Source organism: Ciconia boyciana, chromosome 13 (assembly GCF_034638445.1).
Source record: "Ciconia boyciana chromosome 13, ASM3463844v1, whole genome shotgun sequence".
Classification (NCBI taxonomy): domain Eukaryota; kingdom Metazoa; phylum Chordata; class Aves; order Ciconiiformes; family Ciconiidae; genus Ciconia; species Ciconia boyciana.
This window is the reverse complement of record NC_132946.1, coordinates 8,756,288-8,781,930: the sequence shown is the minus strand read 5'-3', so window position 1 is coordinate 8,781,930 and position 25,643 is coordinate 8,756,288. Positions and strand designations below refer to the sequence as shown.

At 39.3% G+C, this 25,643-nt stretch overlaps 2 protein-coding genes and 1 long non-coding RNA gene across 8 annotated transcripts in view; 2 read left to right on the top strand and 1 right to left on the bottom strand.

Moving 5' to 3' along the window:
• Positions 1-16,989, top strand: SMIM10L3 (small integral membrane protein 10 like 3). Of its 4 annotated transcripts, none has more exons than XR_012045067.1 (5): positions 1-376; positions 11,413-11,485; positions 11,781-11,881; positions 13,101-13,174; positions 15,879-16,989. XR_012045067.1 is itself a non-coding variant. In XM_072878719.1 (2 exons), exons 1-2 carry the CDS (start codon positions 191-193, stop codon positions 2,020-2,022), a joined length of 207 nt encoding a protein of 68 aa, XP_072734820.1. In that variant the 5' UTR covers positions 1-190; the 3' UTR covers positions 2,023-6,478. The 4 variants fall into 4 exon arrangements, 1 of the variants encoding a protein (XP_072734820.1); XR_012045066.1 differs by having other exon boundaries at positions 11,778-11,881; XR_012045068.1 differs by lacking the exon at positions 11,413-11,485 and having other exon boundaries at positions 11,778-11,881.
• LOC140659275 (uncharacterized) lies at positions 11,940-25,301 on the bottom strand. Of its 3 annotated transcripts, none has more exons than XR_012045069.1 (5): positions 24,766-25,301; positions 24,439-24,560; positions 24,068-24,190; positions 13,874-13,941; positions 11,940-13,168 (listed from the first exon to the last, which is right to left on the bottom strand). It is a non-coding gene; the product is annotated as an uncharacterized lncRNA (long non-coding RNA). The 3 variants fall into 3 exon arrangements; XR_012045071.1 differs by having other exon boundaries at positions 24,439-24,556; XR_012045070.1 differs by lacking the exons at positions 11,940-13,168; positions 13,874-13,941 and adding an exon at positions 23,381-23,899.
• Positions 25,054-25,643, top strand: part of CYTH3 (cytohesin 3) — a 53,165-nt gene continuing 52,575 nt past the window's right edge. The window contains exon 1 of the mRNA XM_072878718.1: positions 25,054-25,307. Within this exon, the coding sequence (XP_072734819.1) occupies positions 25,277-25,307 (31 nt within the window). The 5' untranslated portion in view covers positions 25,054-25,276. The remainder of the gene's footprint in view (positions 25,308-25,643) is intronic.

Genomic DNA, 25,643 nt, shown 5'->3' with positions numbered 1-25,643 from the left:
CGAGGCGGTTTCGCGCATCAGCGCGCTGCGGCAGCACAGCGCGGGCCGCCCCGACGTACGGCGTCAGGGTGACGCACGGCCGCACGTCGCCGGCGGAGGGCTCTTCCCCGCTGGCGACACCCACCGCCGGGCGCGGGGAGGGGGCGGCTGCGGGGCCCGGGCGGCGCGGCGGGGCCGCGGGCGGGGGTATATGGCGGCGGTTCTGTCCGCCCTGGCTGCCAGGCTCTCCCAGTCGGCCGCGGCCAGGTCCTACGGGGTGTTCTGCAAGGGGCTGACCAGGACCCTCCTCATCTTCTTCGACCTGGCCTGGAAGCTCCGCATCAACTTCCCCTACCTCTACATCGTCGCCTCCATGATGCTCAACGTGCGGCTGCAGGTGGGCGGCGGCGGCGGCACGGGGCTCTGGCGGGGCTCGAGGGAGGGCTCGTGCCCCGGGTTTCAGCCCGGTGGTGCCGCTGCTGGGCGCGGGGGGGGCCGCCCGTTCCCGCAGGCGGCGGCGGCGGCTGGGCAGCCGCTGTGGCTTCCCCTGACTAACGGTAAGCGCCGTCGGACGTGTCCCCTGCCCTGGGCTGGGCAGGGGCGAGGCCGTTGCGCTCCCTTGTGTCACCACGGGAAATGTCGCTTGGACTCTGCACGGATGCGGTCGGCCCTGGAGGCTTGCCTGTGTTGAGGTGCAAGTACCCCGTTACACCCCTTGCTCTGCACGTTAGCAGCAAACGCGCCGCTTCCTTGTCTCAAGTTTATTCGTGTTACGAAGCTGTAGTTAACTTAAAGACAGACGATAAATTGTGCATATGTGCATTTTGATAGTACATTCCTGGCACCCTGTAAGGAGCTAATAAAATAATTTCCTCCATGAGTTTGTTTTTGGTTTTTTTTTTTTTTAAAGTCAAGAACAATTATAGCAGGGAAAACATAGAGGTAGTTTTAAATAATAATGTCATTGCATGAAAATGACAGTTCAAATTTAATTTGCGTCTCTTCCTGTCTTGAGCCTGTTTCCACAAAACGTGGAACTCCCTAGACCAGCTTTGACCTAAAGACATTAGAAGCTCTCACTCTTTGTGGGGTTGAAGTTTCATTGGTTTTGTGATGAAATGACAGCTTTACTTTTAACTTAACTGGCAACAGAAGCAGGCTATGGACTATGACAACAAACATCTGCTCTAGCCAAAGACTGTACACTATCTTTCTCCTCATAAGCATAGCTGTAATGAAAGTTTTGACATCTGGCTAGTGGCCAAGTGCTGAAAGACAAGTCTGGTTGCAGTTTGTGACTTGTGAAGGTAAGTTGAAATGGGAAGAGGTCAAAATGTGGCGTCTCATATTTTTATTTTTGGGACTTGTCCTGCAGTTCTGAAGCTTGAAATCGAGCCACACTGGCAGGAGTTGCGCACATAGCGTAGTAACCTTGGTGGCTAAAAATGCCTTGCCTTTGCTTGTTATCTGTGTTGGTACATAGTAGTTCTCTTGTAACAACATCAGCTTCTCATTTGACTACAATATAACTAATACCCTCTAACTATGCTGGTGCAGCCAGTCTGACCAGTTCCCCCCCGGGAAGCTGTGCATGGTACATTGTTGATTTCCAGTGCTGTGTGCCTGATTTCAGCATGCACTTCTGTTTACAGCAAGATTACTTTAATGTTTGCCTTTAATGTTAAGCCTCTAATCAGTTACAGTCTGCATTTCTATTGGTTAAGGAAAATGGTACTGTTACGCAGCAAATCTCTCTAGCTGCTCATTTGCTGACTCACTTTGATGCCTTTTACCAAAAGAGAGTTTGTAGCAGATTAAACTGAAACTACAGAAGAAAGTTCATATTTGGGTATACTTCCTACCCCTTTGGATATACCCAAGCAGCTTGCAGGGAGACTTGTCTGTTTGGACTGCTGTTACTTTCTGCAGTTGGGTTATTCTTTTTCTTTATGTTAAAGATTTTTTTTGGCAACAAGAAACTGGGATATTAGTGTAATAACTTTCTGCATTCTTTCTTTTTAGGTCCATATTGAGATCCACTGATTTATGACTTGGTGTGCTGCTTGCACTCTATGCTGCAACTGGATACAGTCACACTCCTCTTCAAATTCAGCCTGTCATAAAACAGCAAAGCTATGCTCGTCTTCTCTAGGACTATGAAGAAAGATTTAAACCAGAAACAAGTGTGTGACAGTGGCCCAGATCATCACAAGGCAGCAGCTCACCTGACAAACATACATTCCGTGTTGAACAGTTCTCAACATCATAGTAGCAGTTTACAAGAATTATTTTATTTTAACACCAGGAATTGTTCTCTCTTTAATACTATACCTCTGCCTTCTATTGGCAAGGAAATGCCTCTGAGTGTGAGTGAATCAGCAGGGAGGAACTCAAGTGCAGGTGCTCCTTGGAAGGATTCATTTCATTTGTGTTTTTCTTCTGGGAAAGACAGTCTTGATAGGGTTTCTCACTGCATTAATAGTATTTCAGTAATGGGCTGGCTGGAGAAAGCTTGTAGTTTTGCTGGAGACTTTAGCTCATGCTGTCCAGGAGACAACTTTGTAAATTTTGCACACTTCTGGCTGGGAAATTTGCAGTATAATAAAAAACTGCAGTTTCTGGAATTAGAAATGAGCAGCAGCAAAGAGAATGAATTGCAGCTTGCATTTCTTAAAGAATTGGAGCTTGGTGGACTTCCTGATCTCTATTCTATTCCAGTTGCCTCACTGAATGAATATGCTATGGGACTCTTAAACAACCAGAAACCATGTTTTGTTCTTTGTTACTTAAACCTTGTATCTTCAGAGCAAACAGTTGGATACAAGCAAATACTTTCAAATATACAGTATGTGACTCATAATTTTCACATCATACAGCTAGTAATTTCTGTGCTAGCTTTTGCACTAGCAGGTCTCTGGTATGCAGTAGTGAAGGTAAAAAAGTGCTAAGATTTTAATAATTACTATTTTTAACATTAATAGGAGCTTAATTGACTAAATAACAGAGACAAGGCTACAGTTTGGGTTTTAGTGAGAAGTAGACAGCTAAAGCAAAAATTGTACTTGTGTAACTGCTGGTAAAACTGGCTGTTGGAAGAATAGGGACTTTTTTTGTAAGGAATATCTGCATCCGAGTGGAAAGAACTTCTTAATCTCAAAACCCTTTGGGACTTCTGCAGGTCTGCCATTAACACTAGACTAGAACCCAATTTGATTGTTTAGCACAGATCCTTTGTTTTCTTTAGGGTTTGTATTAGCGGAGTGTTCCGGCTACTATTTACAACCATTTCCAATGAAACTGTTTCTTGTAGAATTGAATTCCTGCTCTGAATCCAACAGTAACTAATGTATCAGTCCTTAAAACGCTTTGAATTGGAAAGCTGTTGGGGGAGGGTGGTCTTCAATACAGCATAATTCTCAGCAGTGTTCATTTTCAAGGATGGTACTGCTCTAATTTAAACTATATCTCATGAGCTTTATTGCGCTACAATAGACACTATAAACAATTTTCTAAAAGAGTGTTTTCTTTCCTTGAAAAAGTGATTATCACTGAAGTATAGTAATTATTTCTGGGCCTGTTGACTTTGGCTTTGGGACAGACTTCTGACAACAAGGTTTGGCAAAGAACGGAGCAAGAATATTGGAATCAATAGAGCTGCTTGTGAATCAGAATTTGCGGGAACAGGCTCCCATGGGCACTTAGATGGAGAAACTAATTGTGCAGTAGGTCAAAGCTTGAACTTGGTGTCCAAATTCTCAACAAGGGAGTTGGTGTAGGTGGGCTTAATGTGCTCTAGGGGCTTACCCAAAGAGGGAGGCATTGATACAGTGAGTTAGGATGCATTTTCAGCTCACCCTTCACTGAGTTAAAAGTCAGGACTTAATGTGGAGTAAAGTCATGCCAGTGATTCACACACCAAGTATTCTTTTTGCTAGCTAGCTTCATTTTAGAAAGAGAATAAGTGATGTTGCATTTAGTTTGAACTGAAGTCACCTGGAAAGCCAGTAGAGTTTCTAATGTGGTGTTTATTTGGGTGTTGGCACACATGTGTAGAGAAGTCCTTGATGATGAAGATGAGATGCTGGATATCAGTGTTATGGGGAGGAACATTGGAATCTTAACTTTATCTGAGTGGAGAAAGTAAGATATACTACTTTTTATGTTAAATGATATGTTGTGTTTTTATTATCCCCATTGATTGGCTCTTTCTTCTGGATGTTAGAAGAGATAAAAAGCCATTTACTTTAATTTAGAAAATAACTTTTTCCCTGGTGTGTACTTTTATTAATTGTTTAACTTCTAGACTTTTGACCACATAATTATCTGTCACAATTACCAAAAACCTCAAAATAACAATGGATTACATACTGTAAGTAATTATTTTGACAGCAACAGTTTCCTCTTAGTCAAGCCATTCATACTATTCACTCCCAGCTCCACTGCTGCAATTTATTACCCTTGCAGTGGTACTAACGCAAATGTTTGTGGATCAAGATTGCTGAAGCGATATGGATTTGAAACCCCAAAATGCCAGAAACAAAGACACTTCTCCAAAAGTCTTTGGCTTATTTGAGTTACGGTGTTAAGCTGTTGTCTGCATACAGCTTGACCCAAAAAAAACCACTTGGCAGAGCTGAAGGCAGAGGAATGAAGGTGGGGAGGGGTTGGAGCCTGTTTAAGCTGGCTTGATTGCTAAAGAAAACATTGTGCAACTGCATCTTAATCTCTATAACTAGCTGTATAGGTAAAGAAATACTCTTTTCCTGTATGGTGAGATTTTTTTTTAAGTTGCACATAAACACAATCCTGCATCCACAACTGAGTGCTTGAACTTCCTATATAAAGAATTGATTGGCACAGTTGTATCTGTAGTTGTTACTTGAGACCTTGTCCGTTCAGCTGAACGGTTGGGCCTGGAAGATTCTCTACTCTGCTGTACATCATTTGGGAACCACATATTTAGGGAACCATGGCTATATACAACAAAAACTTATAGATGATGATGTGAGGTTAATAGGCAAGAGGAGTAGCTAAAGGCATAAAAGCACTAATCCACTTTTTAACACACTTCTTATTTGTGGTGATTTTAAAGGGGGGGAAAAAAAGAAGGGGGGAATGAAACATGAGAGAAATTAGAATTTGAATGTGTGTACAGTGGGGTGCCAAGGGTTGTCTATTGATGACAAGCCTATGTCGGAGGGGATCTTGGAATGTTGAATCATGTTATGTATCACAGCCCAGCTAATACAGTCCTGTTTTAAGCAAAATTTGCTTTGAGTAAGTGGCCTTTAATCACTTATCACAGGATTACTTTAAATACAGATACAATACAGCTAAGCAAAATGATGAATTTTTTTGTGTATTATATGTATATTGAACATAAAATATAAAGAATATGTCTTAAGTGAGTGGATTTATTCCATTTTAAGATAGTTTATGTACTTTGCCTTGGATTTTATTGCTTAAAACCTAAATGGTAACTTTCTAACTTGAACATTCCTTCTGAAATTCAAATAAAGGATAGTTTGTTATGTTAAAATCTCACCTAATATACTGCACTTTAAGCTTGGGGAGGCCATAAATTGAAAGCGCTGTTCTTGCACTAATAGAACTGTTTGACTGGCAGTGACAATGCTCAAATGGCTTTTACTGTCTGGGGGAGAACAGTGAACCAGAAGGATGGCAATCCTTTGAAACTATATATAAATCAGACACTGTATGGTTTAGGCCACTGTTCTCTTCCTACAAATGTTTTGTTGTTAACTCATCTCAAAAGATGGAAGGTGTCTTAGCTAAGAACCAGTTCGTAGGGAGTTTCGTGGCTTCAATAAGTCAGATGTGGAAACTGCTTTTCTGAGTAAATATGCTGTTAGGGCTGAGGCAGATGATTATTATAGTACAGAAGAATAACACTTTTAGTAGGGGTAAGGGACCTTTATACTGAGTTGCCTTCTTATTTCCAGTTCCTCTCTCATCTTGCTATTCTGTTGGTGTTGGAAAGAGGTATTTGTAAGCAAAATGTCAGGGTTCTACTAAACAACTCATGCTTTCTAAAACTTCATTGATCAGTGTCCAGATCCTTCCTGCACTACATAGCAAAGAGTTCTATTTCTGCCATTAGAAAACAAATTAAATAAGAAAATATTCAATATTTAGAGAATTGTCCAGTAGTTTCCCATAAATGTACACTTGAGTGGAAATTTACTATATCATGTACTGATTTGAAAAAGAAAATATACTTTTAAATGTGTGCACACAGAGCTCTGCATGTAGGTAAAAAGTGTTTTAACACAGTATGATGTTGGAATGCTTATGCAAATGCTTATTTACTTTCTGACATTACAATGCAAAATGCAGTAGAGGTGGTGGTGTACTTCTCAGTGTGATATTAGCTAGTGCAATTTTAGAAATCATCTGTGTGCATCATCGTGCACCATCAGACGGTTTTATCTGTAGACGTTTTTTAGCCTTTTGCTTTTTCAGTGTTGGGTTGGGGTGTTTTTTTGTGTTTTTTTTTTTTGGGGGGGGGGGGTTTTGTTTGGGGTTTAGTGTTTTGTTGTTTGGGGGTTTTTTTGGTGTTTTTGAGGTTTGGTTTTTTTGGGGGGGGACTGTAAAGACTGCACTTTCTTAAACTCTGCCAAAGTTTGCTTTCTTTCTCCTTTTCTCCTCTCTTGTCCCTCGTAGGTACACGCACTTTTAATTTTTTGGAAGAAGCAAGCCTGTACGTACTCTCCTAATATATCATCTTATTGTCAAGTTGTTCCTTTTGTTTTTATGGCCTGGTCTTGCCTATATTTTTCTTCTCTTCCCTCCCCATAATTTCTCAGCATAAGCATATACTGATATTCTGTTCCATTTCAGAAACACTCCCCTGTAATTAATTATGCATAACAAATTGACAGAAACCATGTAGAGATGTAAGCATCCACAGCCTGTCATTAGGGTGTTTGACAAGTGCTATATCTGACAGAGCAATAGGTAGTCAATGTGACATATTTCTGCTTTTTCCCTTCAAAACAGCTGCTTTGATTACAATCTAATATTTAATTCAAATTTGTAGTACCTCTGTCAGCTGAGAATTGCAGCTAGAATTTGGGGCTTATCAAATACATTGAGGTCAAGACTTAAACTGTTAGACTAGCTTCAATACTCTTCAGGTTTTTAAGTCATTAGTATAACTTTCTGAAAAATTCACATGCATGTACTCTTAATATTTCAGAACTTTTTTCCTAAGAGTGCATAGAATGAAATGTGTTCTGACACTTCTTTCTGTGATGCACAGCCAATAACCAGGGGAAAAAAAAACTTTTTAAGGATTTTTTAAATATTTGTGATGAATCCCCTTTTGATATCTCAGACTACAAAGCCTCTAATCCTCAAGGAAGAGCTGCATTGGATAGAACTTTCAAATAAACAACTTGTTGCCTGTGAAAATACTAATATTTATGATCAGCTCACATACTTAAATACAAGGACATAGATATCAATCTGGTGATGGTGTGAAAACAAGAATAATATGGAAGTGCTAGAACAATGCTATCCTTTACCACCCTGTGCTAAGTAAATCCTATTGGTGTGTACTTTGAAATTAATCCTGTATTGCATTCCAAAATCTCAATTATCTTAGTCTTTTTGGAATTGGTGATACAAGATTCAGACCCAGTAGATGGTTATTTCATTGTTAATGATGAAATAAATTTAAAAGCTAAAACATTTTAGAAAATGGCCTGAGGGACTTCCAGAAAGAAAATCTGCCTTGAAAAGATCCAGTTTATTTCTGTGATCTCAATATATTTATAGTCTGTTTTGCAAATGTCTTGTCTTCTTTCTTTGTGTAAGATCTGTATAAACCTGATAGCAAAAATGGTTAAAAGCCAAACTTGTAAAAGTATCAGTGGTCTTTAATTTTCTGTTTGTAGTCAATTTTACCTATTATCAAATACAAAAATACCTAGATGTAATTTAAGCTTTTGTTCTTAAAAGTAGGTAAATCTAATGCTTAGTGCCTGATCCATCACTTGAAGTTGAGTGTTCCATGAACTTTCTTGAAAATGGGTTCTGCTACCTGCTGGTAACTAATACTAATTTTAAATGCTGACACTTAATACTTCCTGTAAACTGTGATGTTATCCATGCACAACAATTTTAGTCTATGGCCTTGGTCTTTGGCCCTAATTTTTTTTTTATTGCAATGTGGGAGATGGAGAAGGCTGGCACAAACGATTTTTGTTTGTTCCAGGGAAAGATGTTTACAACTTCATATGTATTTTAGAAATTTATTGTAACACTTTTTAACTTGAGAGGAGTTTCCATAGTAAACTTGAAACCTGTTGTCCTAATGAGGTCAATACAGACTTTTGAATAATATAGAGTGCTATCTAAGCTTCCAGAAGCTGTTCATTGTGATGCTGCTCGCTTACACCACAGGAGGGAGTTAAACATCAGTCTTTTAAATATTTTCAGTTACGGCATCGTTTTTTCTTAGTACAGTGCATTTCAGTTTATAAATATGCTGACTTTGACTTGTCTTATGGATTGACACTGCAAAGAGGTTAATGTACAAAATCAATACACAGTGGTAATGTATTGTAACTGTTTACAATTGAACTCTGAATACCAATCGATGGGTTTTATTGAGCTATTTAAAAACAGAAATAAAAATCTTTTAAAAAATGATCTTTCGTCTGTGCTCAACATAAGAGCTAGTTTTGGTGCTTCTACTTGAAGAGATCATGTTTCTGACTATATAAAGTCAGGCAGTGAGTGGCTTTTTCAGAGATACAATTTCAGAGATGTGTGTTTACTGAATACCAAACAAATTTAAAACCTGTGTGAGAATAAAAGGGCTAAATGCTTTAGTTTGGCCTTGGAAATTTGGTATCTGAGCTCTAGGCTAGCTTAATCATGTCAGCCACCACTATTCATAGGCATTCTTTTTACACTTTTTTTTTAGTGACACACCTTAACAAACCAGTTACATTCAATGTAATTCAAAGGTATTTCCTAATGAACTAGCTCTACTCTTGCAACATAGTTTCATTTTAGAAGGGGAAAGTGAACCATGCTAAATACGTAGAACAGCCATAGCAACTCTTGCGTAAGTCAGGATAACATTGCTGGATGTTTCTCTTTGGGGTTAAAATCACCTTAGTATTAAGAGATATGTCAGACCTCTTATTTTTGCTGAATAAAATATTCACGTTAAAGGAGTGGAATAAACATGTATCCTCTGCTTAATGTTGAGCATTAAAAAACATATTAAAAACCCTAGAAACCCTTCACTTTTCAGATCTCTCCTCTGAAAGTTGCTATCAGATGACTTTTTGATTCTAGGCTCAAAAGACATAATTAACTTACAGTTTTTGTTTGATCTCAGGGTCCCGTGATGCTGCAAGTGATACATACGTTTTGAGGAAGTATGTTATTGTTATGAGCTGCATTTATTCTGAAAATAAATGTTATTGACAACCCTGAAGAAAAGGCTGATACTTTGAGTACAAAATTAATGTGTACTATTTTTCTTAACTATGAATGCTGAGAGCATCTTTTCCCTCAAAACATGCATTTAAACGGAAAAGAAGAGGGGGAGGGGAAGGGGAAGGAAAATGAATGTAATCATCTAATAAGGCCTGTGAACTTTTGGCATGTGCTTAGGCATCCACAGTTAAGAAAGTGCTATCAATGTGCTCTGCACTTCACTGTAGATTCCTCATTGCTTCTGGAATTCGCATGGTACATACTGAAGTAATAGTTTCTAACCTCTTTGGCTGCCCACGATTTTGCAGCCACCCCACTGTGACAGTGATGTGATCTAGCCTTAATTATTAATGTTGTCATAACTTTCACATGGTTTATCGGTAATTTTCGATATATTTATATAAATGGGCATGATACCTGCAGTACCTGGAGAACTTCAAGGAACTTGGAATACTTCTGCAAATAAACTCAGGAACAGACATGCTACCACGTGCATATCCAAACCTCTTCCTGTTAGGATTTGAGATGTTTTGAAGTCAGATTCAAGTTGGTGGCCTATGACTTTGTGGTAGTCTGTCTTTGTTCATCTCATACTACAGAATTCTATGAGAGCAGCTCATCTGTACAGGAGCCCAAATTTCCTCTGTGCAAATCTGAGATTGCCAGAGGAACCTTTTAGCAATTTAGACCCATCACAACATTTACCTCTTCAGTGTGTTTCTTAGCTCTTGCCTTTTCTGGCAGGTATGATAGCAGCTTAAAATAAAAAAAAAAAAATCAAACCAAACACAAATACCAAAGATTCTGCTGAAGATACATTTCTTAAGGAGATTATTTTTTTTTTTAAGTGGATGGAGTGTTTTACCTTCCATTAAAAAGAAAATATTGGGTGGGGGTCTTGTTATCAAGAACTGTGGTGTGCTTGTAAAAAGCACGTTGTAAGTCTCTTGAGTGTTAGGAAGCGCTATGTCTATTTGTTATCACAAATATTTTCTAGACATCAAAATACTCCTTTATTTATTTTATTTATCTTTAACCTGATAGTTCAAAGAAAAGAAAAAAAAAACCCCAAACACATTTTGGAATTCTTTCAAGTGAAAGAAAATTATGCATTGTTAAAAGTATCCCCAAGGGCAAAGGACCAAAACCAACACAGAAGTCAAATGCCCACCTCTTGCTCATTGAACAAAAAGCCAGGAGCAATGACAAGCAGGATGTTTTTTATGCTCTTTTTTTTTTGGCTAGCGGCTGGAGCCCTTAATCACTTTAGCTGGAAGTTATTCACAAATAACGCTTCTGAGCTCAGTAATCCTGTCTTGCTTCATATAATAAAAAAATCTTTTCTACAGCAGAGATTCCTAAATCGCTTCTCAGATCTTAGCCTTGCATTCCAAGTGTTGCACACTGACTGCAAGCACGTATGACCTGCTCCAGAGTTAGAATAGTTACGACATTTCCAATTTCTGGTCTTTGTTCCCCTCCTTTGATATAAAAGCATTTAAGACTAAAAAAACCAAAAAATATTTCTATGATACTGTATCGTACCTTGGTAAGGGCTTGCTTGTACACCTTCAGGTGTCTGTCATTTTAGGTCAGGTTTATAGATATTGAAATTTCTATGAGGGTGAAAATCAGAGCCTACCACAAAAACTAGATTTACTTGTCAAGACAGACTGAAAATTTAAACCTTTTTCAAAGCTGGACAGCCTTCTTTTATCTTCTGTTCCCTCTAGCTGCTTTCTGAGTGAGAACATCTGTACAGACTATAGCAGGTTTCAAGTCCTTCACTTTGATATATGGTGTGTTCCTGACAATTGGTTGGTTAAAATAAAAGCTGTCTGGTCTGTGTTGTCACTGTCAAGCACCATTTTCAGAGCTCTTGCTCACATTTTCTCTCTGGTTTATAATCATTCGTTTGCAGTTGCTAACTGTATCTTCTGATTTCTTTCTATTTAGCTAAACTACTTACTTGCCAATGCCAGCAAGCTAGAAGTCTGTAGAGATTTTCATCACTGAATGTTTTGTTATGGTCAGTTCATCAAGTTTCTTTGCTGTTTGCTCAATTTATAGTTAATTCTAATATATTTTCATAAAGTATCCATAAGGCATTGTAGCTGTTCCTGAACGGATTATTTAGCAGTTTCTCTTTCCTCACATAGGAAGTGTTTTTTCTGAAGGCCCCTGTTGAAATAGCATTGTCCAAAGGTTTGATTCCATTTTGTATATTGCTATTGTTACTATAGTTACTGTAAAAGAATGCTTTTATAAGTGAAAATACCTCTGGTTAATCTTTGTTACTCACCTGTGCTTGTTAAATCCAGCAGCTGATCTGGCTGGGAGGGAACTGCACTTCTGCCTCCTAGCAGTGATAGATAATGACATACACAAGATGACTCTTCTCCACCTAACATACAAAACCTGAGCGGTAAGGAATAAACTCGGGGGAAAAAAAAAGTCCGACCAAGAAAAAAAAAGTGCTTTTGAACATATTATTGGTTTAATTTTGATAGGTAATTTTGACAGGTAATTTTGACAGAAACATGGGATGAGAACATGTGAATTACAACTTGAGACAAGAGGCAACATGGATATGATCTGATTTTCCTTTATAAAGGAACTCTGTCAAATAGTTCAGATCCCACAGAGGGGGAGGGGTTAAATAAGGACTGGAAATGGGCTCAGAGGAAATAAAAAAGCACAAGTATTTTATATCTGTTTTATGGAAAAGGAAAATTACACTTTTACTATTTTTCCCCCAGAGTTATTTCTGTCGTGCTTCCAGTCCTACATACACCTTATGATAATGCAGAACTAGAAGGTGAAGTAGTCCATTAAAAATGGGGAGAAAGCAAGCAAGGTTTTGGGTTTTCTTTTGCATTTCAGAAAGTGTGATCAATAAGAAAAGAAATCTGATAGTAGGATTTATCTGTTTAAGTAACTTAAAGTGGTTTTAGTAGGACAAATCACAGCTTCAATCCTGTAATCCAATCACACAAGATCAGTACTGATGTCTAGCCTTGTTGACTTAATCAGAGCTCTGTAAACATGAGAATGTCCCTATGTGAACCAAACTACAAAGTCTGGACTTGTCTGTTTTACAGGAATATCCTTAAATTTAGGCCAGGTTAAAAGTCCAGGCCTACTGACAGTAGAGTCAATGTGAATCTTCCCAGAAATTCACATGGAGACATTACCATGTTTCCGAAGTGCTTTGAAAATCATTGCATACTTTCCAAATATTGTACTCCTCATAGAAAAACAATCTTAAAATATAAGTAAGTGTATTATTTTGAAACAAAGAGTCAGCATTTACCAACTGAGAACTATCAAAATAAAATACACAATGTCCAAATTTACAGCATAGTGGGTGGTCTTCTAAAACAGAGAAAACTCCTAGGAATTCCAGTTTATAAAATGGTATAATTTGCTACTTTATTTGAATGATTAAATTGATAAGAGCTTTTGCTAAGAATTTTTACATAGCTTTAGTCACCATTGCTTTTTAATCTTAGATATTCTCACATGAACTGCACAAAGTCATTGTTAACAAGGTTATTACTGCTTTTTATGCAAAGTAAGTGTAACTTTGTTGGTTTTTTTTTCCCCCAGAGTATTAAATCTTAATTTTTTTGTTTCTCGACTAGACATTGTTCAGCTGCGATATGCCGGCTCTTGCATTACTTTCTTTAAATTCAGCTGCTTGATGTTGGTGCTGCAGGTAAAGAAATAGAAGTTTAATATTTTTATCTACTACTAATGATCAAGAAAATATATTGAACTATCTTCTTGAAATGGTGAGTTAATTAAGTCACACCAAATTACGTTAATTAGAAAGTCCTTACAAGAAATTAGGCTGTTAGAAGAAACGTGTATGAAAAAATATTTTCAGAGCTCTTTTTCTTTCCAGTTTAAAAGACAACAAATTCTGCTTTCAAATTAATCTGACAAACACATTGTTATGTTGTAATAATTTATTGTTATTGTAAGGAAGAATCCACAGTCAGTTTCTCCCAGTTATTCTAAAGGGTGTTGTGACTGACACATGTGCCGGCAGAGTAGTAATAGAGTGTCTCCTTGCAATTTCCACTTATAACAGAAGACACCCCAACTAACAGTAAATTCAATCATTCAGGGAGAATTTTACATGACTTTTTTAAAATTTGCTGTTATTACCGGTGGCTTTATTAAAGAAGTACTACAGAAGTGTTAAACAATTGCTGATTGTTAGCAGAAGGGGAGGAGAAATTATTTTAATCACACAGACTCCAAACTCAGAGGTGGAGTCTGCGTCTAAACTTTTGGTAATGGGCTCTGTAAGGAAATTGAAAAAGAGTTCCTGTTATTCAACCAATTATTGAATGTGAGTGGTCATGCCTCTGTTCAAAACTGGACTGATACCAATGTAGTATATCCATACCAGCTTTGTAGCAACCTTCAGGGAGTCTTTTGCTCATCATACTCCCAGCATACCTCTAATCTTGTGATCTAGAGATAGAAGACCATTTCATTAACATAAAATATGAAATTGTAGTTTTCTTACTGCATGTATATAACCATATATAAATATTTACACATAAACATACACATGCATGAACATCTCTGTTTGTTTAGCTCAATAATAAATTTCTGCTTAAGTGCTTTCCATAAATGATAAAAAGTCTGGTAGCAAAGAGTGGAAACACATCCCTAAGTGCTACATTAAGCATGGTAAAAGCATACCTTCCTTTTCTGTTGTATTATTACCCCCGGTCATAGGTAGTGTTCCCCAGGACTCAGTATTGGGGCCAGTTCTATTTAATATCTTCATCAACGATCTGGACAAGGGGAACGAGTGCACCCTCAGTAAATTTGCAGGCGACACCAAGTTGGGCGGGAGTGTTGATCTGCTTGAGGAAGGACCTACAGAGGGATCTGGACAGGCTGGACTGATGGGGTGAGGTCAGTTGTATGAGGTTCAACGAGGCTCAGTGCTGGGTCCTGCACTTGGGTCACAACAACCCCATGCAATGCTACAGGCTTGGGGAAGAGTGGCTGGAAAGCTCCCCAGCGGAAAAGGATCTGGGCATGTTGGTCGACAGCTGGCTGAACATGAGCCACCAGTGTGCCCAGGTGGCCAAGAAGGCCAATAGCATCCTGGCTTGTATTAGGAATACTGTGGCTAGCAGGACTAGGGAAGTGATTGTCCCCCTGTACTCAGCACTGGTGAGGCCGCACCTCAAATACTGTGTTCAGTTTTGGGCCCCTCACTACAAGAGAGACATTGAGGTGCTGGAGCGCGTCCAAAGAAGAGCAACGAAGCTGGTGAAGGGTCTGGAGCACAAGTCTGATGAGGAGCGGCTGAGGGAACTGGGGTTGTTTAGCCTGGAGAAAAGGAGGCTGAGGGGAGACCTTATGGCTCTCTACAACTACCTGAAAGGAGGTTGTAGCCAGGTGGGTGTTGGTCTCTTCTCCCAAGTAAGAAGCAACAGGACAAGAGGAAACGGCCTCAAGTTGCACCAGGGGAGGTTTAGATTGGATATTAGGAAAAATTTCTTCACTGAAGGGTTGTCAAGCATTGGAACAGGCTGCCCAGGGAAGTGGTTGAGTCACCATCCCTGGAGGTATTTAAAAGACGTGTAGATGTGGTGCTTAGGGACATGGTTTAGTGGTGGACTTGGCAGTGCTAGGTTAATGGTAGGACTTGATGAACTTAAAGGTCTTTTCCAACCTAAACAATTCTATGATTATTCTGGAATTAATATGGATCTTCCAAAATCCCAGTGTGATAAAGATACTGCTTTACCCGTTCCCCTTGCCTATAGTCAGCATTCTGAAATAGCATCTTTAATTGATTAGCAGTTTAGATTTCTAAGAAGACTGCTTTATCTGCATTTATCTGTCATTACTTGCAGTTTCATAATCTAATAAAAACAATATTATCTCATTTCTAATAGTTTCAAGACAGCCTTTCAGTATTTTAGCTGAAGAATATGAAGAATAATTTATCTCTTTTTAACTCATATCTGTATATCTCAGCTTTACTAAAACAGAATTAAATACAACATTTATAGAAAGGAGAGCTTTGTACAAATTATGCAGAAAGTCTAGACCATTTCAGGAAAAAGCAGCAGCTAGAAAAATAACTGCCAGGCTACTATTCTTCATAAAGAGTAAATCTGGAAATTCTGTAGAAGCAATCAGGACACTGAAGATTCAAATATAAGAAATGCCTAAAAATACTTCATGGAATGATTTAATCTATGAAGGAGATAACCATTCTTGTCAACAAGTTAAAAAAGGTTTTCACTGTGAGAGAGCAAGACATTCTTTAAGAATATATATAGTACTCAGATAACAGTCTATTTATCTTGCAAATGTGATGAAGATGTTGAAAAAATTATCTGTTTGTTTTAATTGTAGTTATCTGCCATCTTGTTTTTCAGGTTTGGAGCCTTCCATACATGCTGAGTTCTGGCAAAGCCTTTCAGATGGGAATAAAGAGCATGGGCATGATTTTGTTAGTCATGAGAATTTAGCTGCGCTCATTATCCATCTTCTGCTGAAATGGTTTATCTTCTAGCAGGAATACCAGAATGCAGGCCTTACTAGGCCAGAGAGGAGAAAACATCCTTGCAGAAAAGAATTCCTTTGTTGTCAGCTGGTAGAATAACTGAACTAAATATCCTAGATTTTCATGCTTTTGAAGTGTTGTCAGTCAACAGCAGATTTCAAAAAACTTTTATGTGAAAAGTCTTTCAGGTATAAATGCACTGTTATTTCCTAACACTGATGATTTTTCTCCACAAACATATAAGGAAATAGACAAGATTATTCTGTTTAAAAAAATATTCTTTATCCAGTGTGAAAATGTTGAGCAGTACACATTTACTCGAGTAGCTTTATGGATTAAAATTGTGCAGTAGATATTTTCAATATGTGAATAATTTTTCTATAAAACATGCTTTAATAGTTCTGCTATTTTGAAAGCAAAATATTTGCTTTCAAAATATATTGCCACCATCTTTGTTTAATTTTGGATATTTGGAAATTTTCTACATCCTGCTGAATGGCACACCTGAGGCAGACATGCTTAGAGGAGAGCTCGCATTTGTACAACTGAGATTTCTGGTATTTGAAAATACAATGAAACTTTTAAAGATACACATAAAAAAATGAAACAAAAATGTTTAATTGCGTTACTTTGTAGGACATTAGATTTTCAAACGTGTCTATTGTATTTTGTATACTAAGTCAATTTTTTTTTTTACATTACATTGCTTGTTTTATCTGATGCATGGCAATTTGCCAACCTTAGCTTTTACTGATAAATTCTGCTGTACAAAGCAAAAAGTTTTATATGTGAGGCCACTTCCTTCTGCTATTTTATCATCTTCCTGGTTTTGTCTGTTTTCAATAAATGCCTTTGTATTTTCACATCTTTTATATGCATGTATACACAGATCCTTTCCTCTGTATTAAAACTGATTGTTGGAAGTTGGTAGGGATAAAAAAGACAGACTGTTGACTTCAATTTAATTGCACTAATATACTATATGGATGCTTTTATATTACACTATTAAAATATGTTAACATATTGATAATTAAAAGTATTTCCTGAATTTGGGCGTGGAGTGGGGAGGCTGGGGTTGATGTTTCATAACCAGGTTTTAAAATTGAAATAATCTCTGGGTACAGCTATATTTGAGTACTACAGAGTGACACATGGAGGCTGGGTTCTCACAGTGAAAATGTGTTATTTTAAAGCATCTCAAATTTAAGCATATTGAAATTTAAAATCTAAAAAGAAATTATGGTGGAGGCCAAACATCTCTCTTTTATCTGTCCCAAGAGGTTGAATATTTCTGCCTGAAGAGAAAAAAAAAATCTAGAAAACTCAGCAGTAAGGAGAAGACACACAGATTCCTGCACACACAATGGAATCCAAAGAAACTTGAGGGAAAGGAGAGTTGAATGAGGGGTGGTCAGGGGAGAGGAATGAGATTGGAGGAAAAAAGTTAAAGTTGCAATGCAGCAGACTGGAGAAAAGCTTTTGGAACTTACAAGAAAGAGAAGCTGTCCCTGATGTCACTGCCCATTTTAGCAGTCTGTAATGAATTCCTCTTTCCCACAAAAAAATGTTACTAAGGATGTAAGCTGCAAATCATCATGTACTAATCTTTTTATGAAGATGTTTTTGTTGTTGTTCTGTAGACCTATTGTTCTTTTACAATTATATTAATAGACTAAAAATAACAATGGTAGTTCTATCAGACTTAAATTACAATTTTGTTTCTTAAGAATGATTATTTTATACTGTGCTGATTGAGATCACAGAAATCCTTTTCTGACCACAGAGGTATAAGGTACCAAAGTCATCCTTCATGTAACTGCACTGAGGTAAATGGAGTTACATAAGGAATTAATTTGACCCGTCTCCTCCGTTTCCTTGGAAAAATTCTTTGTTTTAGTGCTTGCCAAGTTTTAACTTTGACTCTCCCTTGCTTAACATTTCTTAGAGAAGATCTTCTTAACATCTTGTACTTAGAGACGATTTTTCTTTCTTTAAGACTATAAAGAGAAATACAGCAGGAGAAAGACAATTAAGGTGAAGATCTGCTTTTTAAATTGAAAGTACACTTCTTATGGTAGGAAAATACCAAAACCTTTTTGTTTTGGTATAGAAGTGTATGAGATTATTCTTATATCCATGAGGATATGAAAGGAATAAAATAGTATGTATAGCCAAGAGAGGGAAAGGATTTAAGTGATGTTTTTCTGCCTTAGACCCTGTGTGTTTCTTTCTAACTGCAGCAGTTGGAATAAATAAAGACCTTTCTTGGCTAGAGACAGTAAGAATTGAAAATACTACACATCATCTTTTAACAAAGAATCACCTCCCCTTTGCACCTGGACTCAACAGGAGCTATGTATTCAAAAATAACCTACAAGAGAAGCTGAAGGCTTACTCTCACTAGTATACAACTGCAATTTCATGATACAATAAATTTAGGTTTTGGATGGCAACATGGCACAAAATTTTTTGTACAAATTCAACCCACCAGTACAAAGTTATTTATAAAACAAAAGCCTCACAAAACAAGGAGTGGAGAGTGCTTTTTACTCCTGATGATTTTACGTTAGAGTTGGTATCATTTGTCTTCCTGCTGCTGGTATAAAGCCACGATAAAAGTTGGTCTAAACACTGTAACTCATAGCTGGCTAATCTTGACAGGAATGCAATTACATGCTCATATTTGTTCTTGATCAATTTACTACCATTAGATGATCTAGTATGGCACAGATCAGACATTAACAAGCATGTAAGTCTGACTATAGGCAGAGTTTGAGACGGCCTGAGCATGAGGGATCAGAAAGTTAAATTGATGGAGAGTCTGTGGTTCAGAATAAGGTTAGAATTAGGCAGGGATATTGTCCCCACTGACAAAATAACTATCCAGCAGCCTGCCTTCCTTCTTTCCACACCATCTGTGTGTCACAGTCTACCAGTGCTGCAACTGTGCCAATACAACTGTTTGTGGGACCAGAGTGTGAACATAATCAATGGAATAATTCTGGTTAAAAATTATTATTTTAGACAGAACTTTTAAAATCTGGATTGAGTGATCTGATTTGCAGCATGGCTTTGCAAACGGTTGTATGAATAGCTGAGAGGGCACTAAAAGTCACAACCATTAGTTGCCAGTTCCTGCTCCTGTCTAAATTTATGGTTCCATATTTATTAAACCCAGATTTGTGCACTGCTGACTAGCCAGTAGGAAGATTTGAGCCAGCTCACGTGGAGATATGCAATTGCATTTGAGACGCTCACTGGTGAATCAACAAGAGCACCTGGTCTAACCCTTCCAACACCGTATGTCAGGAGCGAGTCCAGCTTGTCACTTGGCTGCCATGTGTACCATGGGATGCCAGCCCTGTTACACTGTGGAGTTGTTTAAGAACGCTTCTCCAGGCAAGGAGGAGTAAGGAACTGTGGGGGCCTCCTCTGTTATCAGCACTACTACAATAAATCCCTCAACTGCTGCCACATGCATGCAGCTAGAGCAGGACTCACGTATGGTTTGCAGCCCAGCTACAGCTCCCAGTGTAGGATGAATTAGGAATTTCAAACTCCCAGGCCTTGGTGAGACTGGAGAGTGGTATGCAATAATACATTTAACCATGCCAAGCTGGAGTTAGCCAGCAGATATGAATTCACAGACTGTGGCTACTTCTCAAGGTGGGAACAGTCTGGCCTTAATCAGTACACTCTCCTTCGGACAATTACGTTACATCAAGCTCTTTCATTTTCCTGAGACAGAAAAACCCTCTCAAGCTTCATGCAAAATTCCACTCATGATCTGCTTCAGCCCATGTCCTTTGAATCCAAGTCTTCTTTTTCTGTTATTTTAGGCACAGCTTTCATGCTAGAAAGCATCCTGTTTGTGTCTAGTACTATGCATAATTCATACAGGTAGAACAAGTTCTAATGCAAAGTATATTTCAGGTCATAAGCATTACAGAGTTGGTGGACCTCCACAATTTTTAATGCATTTGGTTTTCCTCAATGGGACATTCCTGGTGTTCTGTACTCAATGACTCACCAGTGGCCCTATCAGTGTTACACAATGGAAACAAGCATTGACTTCCAAACCCAGTAATATTTGATGCTAGGAGTAGATTAAGCTCATTTAGAAGTCTTTAAAAAAAACAACCACCTCAAAACTTGTCAAGGATTGGAATTTGAAATAAATCGCAAGTAGAATTCAGAATATGATTTAAAAGTTCATCTGGAGAAAAACCCATGCAAAATTCTTAGGAAAGAGGCACCTTTAAATTTGGGTTTTTTTTGACTGTTTTAAGGGAACAAGCTTCCTATCCATTCATAAAAGATGTTTGACTTGCTAAGCTTCAGCCTTGCTGTTCCGCAAAGCAATATGAAATACTTGCATGTAAAATTGTTTTGGACTAAATGAAAGGTGCAAGCACTTTTGAAATCATTAAAGACAACCAGCAAACAGGATTTTCTATAAATGTGTTTTTCCACTGAGACAAATATGATATGTGTGACAGCATAAACATTTTAAGAAACAATACATGGCTAAAACCCGTCTGCTAGACAGAGGAAGTCAAAGAGTTTGCCTTAGGGGTTTAAGAATACCAGATTATTCAAGTACTGATAAATTAAAAAAAATAGGAAAAAAAAAAGGCATGATGATGGACTAAGACCTTCCTGCCTGGAAACTATTAGGCAATGCTTCTTAAAAAATAAAAATTTTTTTACTGTCTAGATTTGAAACAAAAGTATTCTTTAATACAATGGCTGAGTATCAATGACAGTGATTCTGACTATCAACAGATATTGTCTTAGGAAATGTAACGCTTGCACCATTTTTCTAAAAACGTGAGCATCTAAGTGAGCAAGTAGTAAAGTCAACCAAATAATTCTAGCTTACAAAATGTTGCACAACATCTGTATTCTTTAAGATGTATCTATATTCTTTGAGATATATCTATATTCTTTAAGAATGTATTCTTAAGACTGTACAGATGTTCCTGTCTTTAAGATTAGTTGTTCTCCTTAAGGGTAACTATAAAATCCTTCTTACCAAACCTAACAGAAGTCACAGTAAGCCAGACTTGCCAATGAGCGATGTCTTGACTGAATGCATGAAATGGGAATACCTGCATGCAGGATGACTACCTCCTTAAATAAGATTTTAAAGATACTTTCTTCCTTCCAACAGTAAGGTGTATTATCCCACCTCCCTGTGTCTGACACTGATGGCGTAACAGCAGTTACTTTATTTCTTTCTGCTTTGAGAAAAAACATAATTGTACTTCTTGTCTTTGAACACAATGTTACTACCTACTTTCCAATTACTAGCCATGTAATGAACATCATCATAGCTCATGCTTTTGATTAGAATTAAAAAGTTTATGAAATCTATCATAATAAAATGGAATTTTACATCACTGAAACATTTACATTACTGAAAGATTAAGCTTATTTATTTCTACAGGTAAACTGAAGATGAATAATGAAGATTTTTTTTCAGAATTTCCATTAACCACTAAAAAGCAATCCAGAAAAAAAGGAATCCACTCTTGCTGAGGAAAGGATGTGATAACCAACAGGGCTTTCCTACTCCTGAATTCTTTGACTATTTAAAAAAAAAAAGGGGGTGAGGGGTAAGGAGTAATTTTCATTTTCATTTACTAATGCTTGGAATCTGGTTCAAATTGAAATCCATAGAAATGGCTTAATATTTAATGAGCCTTTTAGACCACAAAATATGATGTAAAGGATTCAGTGGTCTTCACTGACTCTCTGTGTAGGGACAAATGTTGTAACAGATGCACTCCTGACCCCTTAAAATGAAAAATGACACGCTAAATTACTACTTAGTGGAAACTGAATCAAAACAGATACTAAACTATCCAAAAAGAAAAAAAAAGACAAAGTGTATTACCTGAAAAATAACCATATTTATCATTATGGAATCAACCCTGCTAACAGCAGTTTTTGGAGAAAGCCCAATTTTCCCTAAAAATAATTTAAGCAGACCAGCTATTAGACTATTGTTTACACAAATGACAGACTATGAAGTTCTTCCAACACAGAAGGTTAGACTTGTGGATATAAAACTGGCAAAACATACTTGTGGTAAAAATAGAGCTATGACTACGGAAGGGACTGCAAGAAGGAAAAAAAAAGACCAAGCAATCTTTAGAAAACTGTTGATTGAAACCCTTATTAATATGGAGAGAAAAATAAAATTCATATGTATTTCAAAACAGAAGAATGATCAAAGTTCCAGAAAACAAAGTAGATGCAAGAGAATTATTCGCATGAGTAGGAAATAGTTTATTGGAGTGTATCCTAAAATTTGCTGAGATTGTAACCTGTCTTGCTACCTGGCATCTTTGTTGGTAAAGAACTACCCAGTATTTAATGATAGTGGCATTGTTACTGTTGAATTACCAAAAACTATAGAGTAGTTCTGCTATGGCAGAACTCCTATAGCTACAATGTAGAACTATGATTGTAATTCTTTAGTTATTTTGTATATTTAAAAAAAATCTATTCCTGACTGAGTTAGTTTTATAGCCAGACATGAGACATTTTATACACAGGAAAATGAGACAACGAGGTAAAAGGTTTGATCTTAAAAGTTTCTGTCACACATCTCACCTGAAGAAAGCAGCTTTGTCCAGTAAGCACCTTGTACGCAGAATTAACAGCTTTATGCCTAGAACGCTTGTAGGATCAGACCCATGCAAAAGTAAGTCTATTTATAATATACACAATATATATGAAAATTTCAAGTTTTAAGGAATATCTGCCATCATTTCAGAGACAGCCTTGAAGAAGAGACTATAATTTCAATAGTCTTTTGTACTATGTATCATTAATAAGTCATCCTACTAAAATGGGACTGGAAAGAACAGATTTTCCTTGAGAGGGTATTGAATGACATATATTTCAAAGTTATAAGAGTAAGCTACGTATTCAGTAATGCAAAATACTGAAAATATAACTGTTTGCTCAAGTTAATAATGAAGTTATAATAAAGAATATTTTGCTTATCTCACAAGTTTGGAATTGTCTGATTTCACCATTAAGCTTGTATTAAATATCCCAACTGATCACTTATACTTAGGACAGACTTATTTTCATATCTTGCTGGCATCACAAAATAATTATATTTGCTATTAATTTGGAGAATTTCAAAACCTAGTATTGCTTCTATTAAGTCAACAGGAATTTTGCACTGAATTGGTGTGAGGAGGAATGCTCTCCATGGCTTACTCTTCTCTGCTATTAGAATTAGTAATTGGGCTATCTTTTATCTTGAAGCAGAATTTTCCATATATCAAGTTATACTGAAATATAGGAAGGAAGGAAAAAATGCTACTGACAAACAAAAGCAACAAAAGAAAGGAATATATTTTATATAAAGGTGTAAAACAACACAGATGAAATGAAAGCAAACAATCCGTGATCAATTACAAAATTAGAATTTTTCTCATGAACCAGATTCCCCTCTAATGTAAATTAACAGTTTGTTCAGTGTACAAAAATATTCAAAGCCCACTGTCAGTTCATCTGCATTCAGACTTATTTTAAAACCATCCTGTAATTGCACTTTATAGACACACATTTCAAAATAAATCTCTTACCAAGGTAAAGTTTCTGTTTTATATAATCATATCCTTTTTATGCACTAACTTACTAAACTTATAACAATGTTTAATTTAAAGTATGAAATACAGAAGAGTATTTTAAAGGTTTGTGATGTTTATGATTTCTAGATGAGGTAAAACGCTTTATCGCCAGAGCAGCTGTCAGAGCCAAACCTCAGCTCTCAGGAAAATGGACTTTAATAACCACCTATTAGCAGCAGTGTCAAGAGGTGAGCGCTCCCAACACAGCTTCCTAGACGGTGCTCTGTCCCATGCCAGCCTACAAGAGGAAAATGAAAAACCTGATATTTTCCTGTTGGCTGACCCTTTCCTTCCACAGCTTCCTATCTGAATAAAATTTTGACACCAAAGGTTTTAAAGAAATAGAGGGGTGGTGCCTGAGAAGGAAGGAAGGAAGAGTGGTCTGTGCCAGCACACTTCTGCTTACCTTTACAGACTTTGGAGGCTGCTGATATCTCTACTCCCATGGTATCTCACTGAAGATCTTTACTGAGGACTTATGAAATCCCAGATAGTTTGACTCCCAGGGCAGTAAGTAGGCAAATCCTTTCTGTTACCAACATAGACAATACACACCAATGCAAAACCCTGTGCTGCATACGGGGAACAGTCCCTTTTATACACAAGGGGAACAGTCCCATTTATACACAAGGCTCTTCATGACCTCTGTGGCAGGGGAAGCACCCAGCACCCCTCCAGCGCCGGACCAGACCCAAGAACAAGGGGCAAGCAAGAATCAGCAGAAAACATGCAAAAACGTCATATGCCTCAGGCTCCTTTTTGGAGACTTCAACCCACCTCGTCCCCCTTTACGATGCAGCTTCAGGCCAGCTTGGCCCCCGCCTTCCTGTCACCTCCCGCTCCTTTCCGTCCCTTTAGACCCCTCCAAAAGAGTCAGCGGCTCTGCAGACGTTTTCTGGCTACCGCAGACCCCAAGAGACAACCCCAACCGACATGAAACCCAACTGACTCGACGGCTCTCCTCAGCCCCTCCCGCCACCGCCCTCCGGCTGCTCCCCAGCGGGTGCCCCGCAGGCCAGGCTCCTCCCGCTCCCCGACCGCCGCCCTCGCCCCCTTCCCGCCGTGGCCAACCCCTGCCCGCCCTAGCGGCCCCTGACAACCCACGGGAAAGTTGTTTTAGGGGCCTCAACGTTGCCAGGCCGCGCCGTGCGAAACCTGCCGGGGAGGGAACACCGAAAAGGAGAGGCGGGAAGGCGGGAGGGAAGCTCCCAGCTCCGGGCCCGCTCTGCCGCAGGGTACGGCCAGGGAGCTGCCGCCCCCTGAGGGGAGGTGGCGGCACGGCGGTGGCCGGCGACCCTGTGGCGGCGGGGGTGGCGGCGCAGGGCCGGCCGGGCCTGCCTTCCCCCCTCCGCCCCTTCGCGGGTCACATGAGAGGGGCGGGCGGCTGGGCCGAGGCGGTGGCTGCCGCCGGGGCTGAGGCAGGGCTGGGCGGAGAGGGACGGGGCGGAGGGGCGCGGCGGCAGAGCGCGGCGGCGGCGGCGGCGGTGGAGCAGAAGAAGAAGGAAAAGCAGCCGCGAGGCGCCGAGCGCCGCGGAGGGAGCGCCGAGCGAGTGGAGCGAGCCCCGGGCCTCCCTCAGCCGCGGCCGTTGCGGAGCGCCCTGCCTGCGGCCCCAACATGGACGAAGAGGGCGGCGGAGGTGGCGGCGGTGAGTGGCGGGGCTTGTGCGGGAGCGGCGCGGGGCGGACGCGGCCCCTCACCTGGCCGCCGTGGGCGTGAGGAAGGCGCGCTCGCGGCCGGGGCGCCCCGCTCCCGGGGAGGGGGAGAGCGCGGCTCGCCCGCCTCTGAGGCCGTGACATTTGCTACCGCCGCGGCCCCTCCGCGCCCCGCGCCGCGCCCTTCCCCTCCCGGCGGAGTTGCCCGCCGGTGCTGTGCCCCCGTCCTGCCCGGTGTCCCCCCGGGCGCTTGAGGGGCCAGCCCGAGCAGAGCGACTGTAACAGCGAGTACCGAGCAGCTCCCGGGCGGCCGGGAGCGGGGGAGCGTC

Coding starts and splice junctions, on each gene's coding strand:
- SMIM10L3 (XM_072878719.1), top strand. CDS start 191: ATGGCGGCGGTTCTGTCCGCCCTGGCTGCCAGGCTCTCCCAGTCGGCC. Junction 377..2,001: donor TGCTCAACGTGCGGCTGCAG/GTGGGCGGCGGC, acceptor CTTTCTTTTTAG/GTCCATATTGAGATCCACTG.